Source organism: Oncorhynchus keta, chromosome 29, assembly GCF_023373465.1.
Source record: "Oncorhynchus keta strain PuntledgeMale-10-30-2019 chromosome 29, Oket_V2, whole genome shotgun sequence".
Taxonomy (NCBI): domain Eukaryota; kingdom Metazoa; phylum Chordata; class Actinopteri; order Salmoniformes; family Salmonidae; genus Oncorhynchus; species Oncorhynchus keta.
The window spans coordinates 24,130,410-24,135,644 of NC_068449.1; the positions used below are offsets into that span (position 1 = coordinate 24,130,410).

Below are 5,235 nucleotides of genomic sequence, written 5' to 3' on the forward strand. Positions count from 1 at the left end.
TCATTAGCAATACAAATACCCAGCAAGTCAACATGGCTTGTTTCTGCACATTTTGGTTAGTAGCTGCATTTCATTGCTGACAATAGGCCTGTGGTCACTTTGAAAGAAGTGCCTTTTAGAAGGATTTTGTAGTTTCTATATTTTGTTATTTATTTGAATTATTTGAAATAAAACTGTCATTGCATACCAAGATCTGTGAGGGTGGTGAGTAGTGTGTGTGTGTGTGTGTGTGTGTGTGTGTGTGTGTGTGTGTGTGTGTGTGTGTGTGTGTGTGTGTGTGTGTGTGTGTGTGTGTGTGTGTGTGTGTGTGTGTGTGTGTGTGTGTGTGTGCGTGCGTGCGTGCGTGCGTGCGTGCGTGCGTGTGTGCGTGCGTGCGTGCGTGCGTGCGTGTGTGCGTGTAATAAAGTGATGATCCATCTTTCCACACTGCGGACTACATTTCCTCACACACAACAGCACAGAACTGGCCTTGGATAATGAGTTATCCCATCTATGTTAATTATAATTTGTTCACTCACAGTCAATGTTTTTTTGGGGCATGAGGATGGAGGAATATCGGACCCTGTGCCTCATGACCATCCTGAACTTTTTATGATTATCAGGATGATCAGGTAGACTGATTTATCTAGCTATATGACTCTTAGGCATTTCCTCCTGAGTTCTGTCCCAGTCAACTTAAGTTCATTGACCATACATGTCTCTTACATAGTACAGTTTTCATTTTTACAAAATACTGTTTGGTAATTGTAGATACTGTATAATACACTGCTAAAGCACACATCATACTCTGTTGCTGCACGTAGGCAAGGAAGTCACGCACTACTGGAAGCCTGCACAATCTGAATGTATCGGATTGTTACAAAAAATATATTGCCCAACATCAACAACTACATCCTGCTCACACGTCTAACGTTACATGCACACAGTAAAAAATAAAATAAAAAAGATCAATTTTCACCATCCTTTAACCACCCTGTGTTGAGTCATCATCTAAGTGCAGCTAAATAGGAAGTCATTTTTAAAAGAAGTCTCTATGTTCCATTTCTATCCTCATTAAATGGCCTTGATTCTCTGAGCCAATTTACACTCCAGTGAGTGCCTTGAAGGGGAAGACATGTCAGCAGTAACTCATTAACAAATATAAATATAGCAAGTGGACAAGTGGATTGAATCAGCTCCACAATACAGCCGGAATGCCTTTACCCTACGCTTTGCTGTCAACAGCAGCGTTTTCAACTGGTAAATCAGACTGCATATATCTGAGGAGGAGTATATGTAAGCAAGGCATAACAATGCACTCTAATCACAGTTAATGGAATTTCAATTGATGGTATATAGGTTGTCAGGGGCTGGCCTATCTATGATGGCAGTAAGGGTAGGATAAGAGGATATGTTTCAGTGATGTGCACGTGTCCTCTGGGTGTTAGACCATGCCACTCTTCATCTGGTTGGCATCAGAGCCCCGGCGGGACGAGCGTCCCAGCAGCAGCTCCTTCTCATGGATCAGACTGTCCAAAAGGTCCTCCTGGCGGTAGTTGTGGTAGACTTTGAGGAAGGCCATGACCGTGATACCCATCCACGTCAGCCACGCTGCCCACAGACCAAACTGCAGATAGGAGACATGTTTAACAGATATAATATAGTCACAGGGTCCAACCAGAGCTGGGTCAAATTTGGACAGAAGACTCTGGTACAGTCTCAAGTATCAACATAGTGTATAAGCCTACACATTCGTCTGACCCTTACCTGAGCAATGGCAAACTGGTCATAGAACGAGGAGTTGTCAAGGCCTAACTCCAGATCAGTGTCCTGCAGGTCCTCACAGCTGAAATACAAGTAGAGAGTAAGGTGTGAGCTTAGGAGAATAACTGCTCATATTGTTACTTTGGTCACTGAGATTAGGGGACACAACTAGTCACATGATCATAGGTATACGGTTGGAACTCAATAGTATTTCTAAATCTTGCCACAGACAATCGAAGAGCTTGGGAGACATGTAAAGACAGTGTGAGGTATAGACAGGGTGTTTTGAGTCTCACCTGCTGGACATGCTCCCTCCCTCTGTGATGGCGTCACACCACAGGTTGAAGCCCACACTGACGATGGTGCTGGAGAGGAACACTGTGAACACCACCAGGGAGCTGATCACCAGATTCAGGAAGGCATTGAACAGGGAACTACACTCAGAGAGAGAGAGTGAGAGACAGAGAATATACACTGAGTGTACAAAACATTAGATTGACCATGACAATTTTGAACATGAAAAGTTATTAATAAACAAATTAGGCACATTTGGGCAGTCTTGATACCACTTTTTGAACAGAAATTCAATGGTTCATTGGACCAGTCCAAAACGTTGCACATACACCGCTGCCATCTAGTGGTCAAAATCTAAATTGCACCTGGGCTGGAATAAAACATTCTGTTCTTTCTCTTGCATTTCAAAGGTAATGATACAAAAGAAAATACAAAAGAACGTTTTTTTTTCTTTGTATTATCTTCTACGAGATCTATTGTGTTATATTCTCCTACATTCCTTTCACATTTCCACAAACTTCAAACTATTTCCTTTCAAACGGTACCAAGAATATGCGTATCCTTGCTTCAGGGCCTGAGCTACAGGCAGTTAGATTTTCGTATGTCATTTTAGGTGATTTTCTTTTTTTTAAGTTGCGGATCCTTAAGAGCCTTGAGACAATTGAGACATGGATTGTGCCATTCAGAGGGTGAATGGGCAAGACAAAAGATTTAAGTGCCTTTGAACAGGGTATGCTAGTAGGTGCCAGGCGCATGGGTTTGAGTGTGTCAAGAATTGCAATGCTGCTGGGTTTTTCACACTCAACAGTTTCCCATGTGTATCAAGAATGACCCACTACCCAAAGGACATCCAGCCAACTTGACACAACTGTGGGAAGCATTTGAGTCAACATGGGCCAGCATCCCTGTGAAACGCTTTTGACACCTTGTAGAGTCCATGCCCTGACGAATTGAGTTTGTTCTGAGGGCAAAAGGTGGTGCAACTCATTAGGAAGGTGTATAATGTGATTTCTTTAATACCATCCTTGTCACATTTCCTTAGTGTTGAATTGGATTTGAATTGAAGATGTCTGTGGAGATTGTGGTGTTTTCTTTTCTTATTCCAACCATCTTGTCAAATGCTTGAGTGGTGGGTTTTATTTTTATTGTGGCTATATGGCGTTTTTTTTTTATGGATGCTATGACCAATATAAAGATATTGGTGGTGTAGCTGTATCACACTAATTCATTCATTCTTAGTTTTAGATAGGCCTGCATGTTTTTTTAAGTGGATGGTCTGTCACTGTTTCATTCTGTCACCTAATGTCAGACCAATGAAATCGTCTGCATTGCACAGTAGTAAAACATGTTATTATAAAGATTGCAGACACATCTCTTTCAGATAGAGTAGCCTAATCCATAAATGCAGTTTCTGTGATTGCAACTCTGTTGAAAAGGCAGAAAATTGCATTTCTTCCCTCGGGCTGATTAAACATATTGATTATAGAGCTACGCAGGGTGATGGGCAAATTGTGCCATAGCAAAAACATACGTTTTTTTTATTCTGTGGGGCCTAGATCTGTAGAAAGGACTACGAAAAATATATTAAATGAATGGCTAGCGGGTTTAGTATTTGCAGTATTTAGTCAAGCAGCATCACTGATCATTCGGGCGTGGGAGTGGATGGGCTGCTTGAAACACAACCCATCTCTTTATATCTCTTTCAAAATAATTAAGATAAAATACACACGAAGAAAACATGGACAGTAATGCAGAACATCCACAAATTATTAGGACACTCACTCGTCGTGGCCTTTGCAAAGAAAGAACAGCAGTCTCCATGCCTGCACTGCGGAGAGGACGAGAGATGCTATCCCGACAAAAGTGATGAAACTGCAGGAAGACTCGGGTCCCCACTCCTCAACGATGAAGCGCTGCTTTGAAACTGTGATGTTCTCATTCTGCCACATACCACGCGTGAAAAGCAAGCATTTTCCATGAAAATCCTCCGTGTTTTCAGAGAGAGGCACTACGGAAATAAATCCAAACACAAACGCCAAAAAATAGAGGATACATTGCGCGAAAAGTACATTATCGAGGGCCATTTTCCCATATATTTTCTCTTACTGCGTCTGTTGCATCCGCGACTGCGCAGTAGACACTTGAGCGTGGGCGCAGCATCAGCACCATTCACGCTGGAGCAGGCAGCAGTCTCAATGAGTCTAATTTATCTCATATTCTACTAATCGGGTAATTCCATAAAACTTGTACGATTTGAACCCCTCTGACCTTTTTAAGTATAGTTTAAGTTTTGGGTCACCAAAATCTAATGTAATATAAACTGAAATGCACCCTGTAAACATTACATTCATTTCAATGTTAATGTCAGAAAATTGCTTGTTTTCAAATGACACCAAGCATTTGTCATGTCCTCTGTAGCCAATAACTATTAACGTTGAATGTTTTAACTGCATGATTATTTATTAGAATCACCAAATATTGTTGCATAACTCAGTCTACCCCGTTACACCAACTAACGCCCTCAAAGCTCACTCCATGCCTGAAAATTCCAAGCTCTCTTTACCCGGGAGCGGATTCCAGGGAGTTGTCAGGCATTGCCAACATGGAGGACATCTCTAAAATATGTATCAAATTCGTTAAAATTACAAATGACATTCTCCTCATTTAAAAGCTACAGCAATGCAGTTGTGAGAAAAATGTAAGAACATTCGAAGACAAGTGTTTCAACATAGTATAACCACTACAAAGATGATGCTATAGCAAGCCTCTTCCATAGACTTGACTACAGCTAGCTAGCATCAGAGCCTTCTGGCTAATATCATAGACTGGATACAGCTTTGTTTTACAGAGAAGTCTATGTACTTGCCATGTTAGTTGAAGCTAAAATTAGTTTACAAAGTGATTGTTTGCTAAGATGTGTAAGATGTGTAAGATGTGGCTTTGCCATTGCTCAAGTTGGTCCAATGTTTTGGAAACAGCTTGCAAGCCCCATCCACTACATAACATACTGTATGTATCTTGTGAGGGGAAAAAATGATGTATTCACCTTATTTGTTGGCTATGTAACAATGATTTACTTAACGAACAGAAAAATATTTCTGTCCTGCTAATGCTGTGTTTCATGGTCTCCACTCTAGCACCCTGCAGTCTGGGTGTTGAGGACATGGGTTCTACTAGAGATAGCTTAAAGCTGACAAT

At 41.3% G+C, this 5,235-nt stretch overlaps 1 protein-coding gene across 1 annotated transcript; it reads right to left on the reverse strand.

The window, feature by feature from the left end:
* Positions 1–330: 330 nt before the first annotated feature.
* LOC118362537 (transmembrane protein 179) lies at positions 331–4,162 on the reverse strand. The gene is made up of 4 exons (XM_035742938.2): positions 3,820–4,162; positions 2,040–2,177; positions 1,747–1,825; positions 331–1,606 (listed from the first exon to the last, which is right to left on the reverse strand). Exons 1-4 carry the CDS (start codon positions 4,119–4,121, stop codon positions 1,424–1,426), a joined length of 702 nt encoding a protein of 233 aa, XP_035598831.1. The 5' UTR covers positions 4,122–4,162; the 3' UTR covers positions 331–1,423.
* Positions 4,163–5,235: the final 1,073 nt, after the last annotated feature.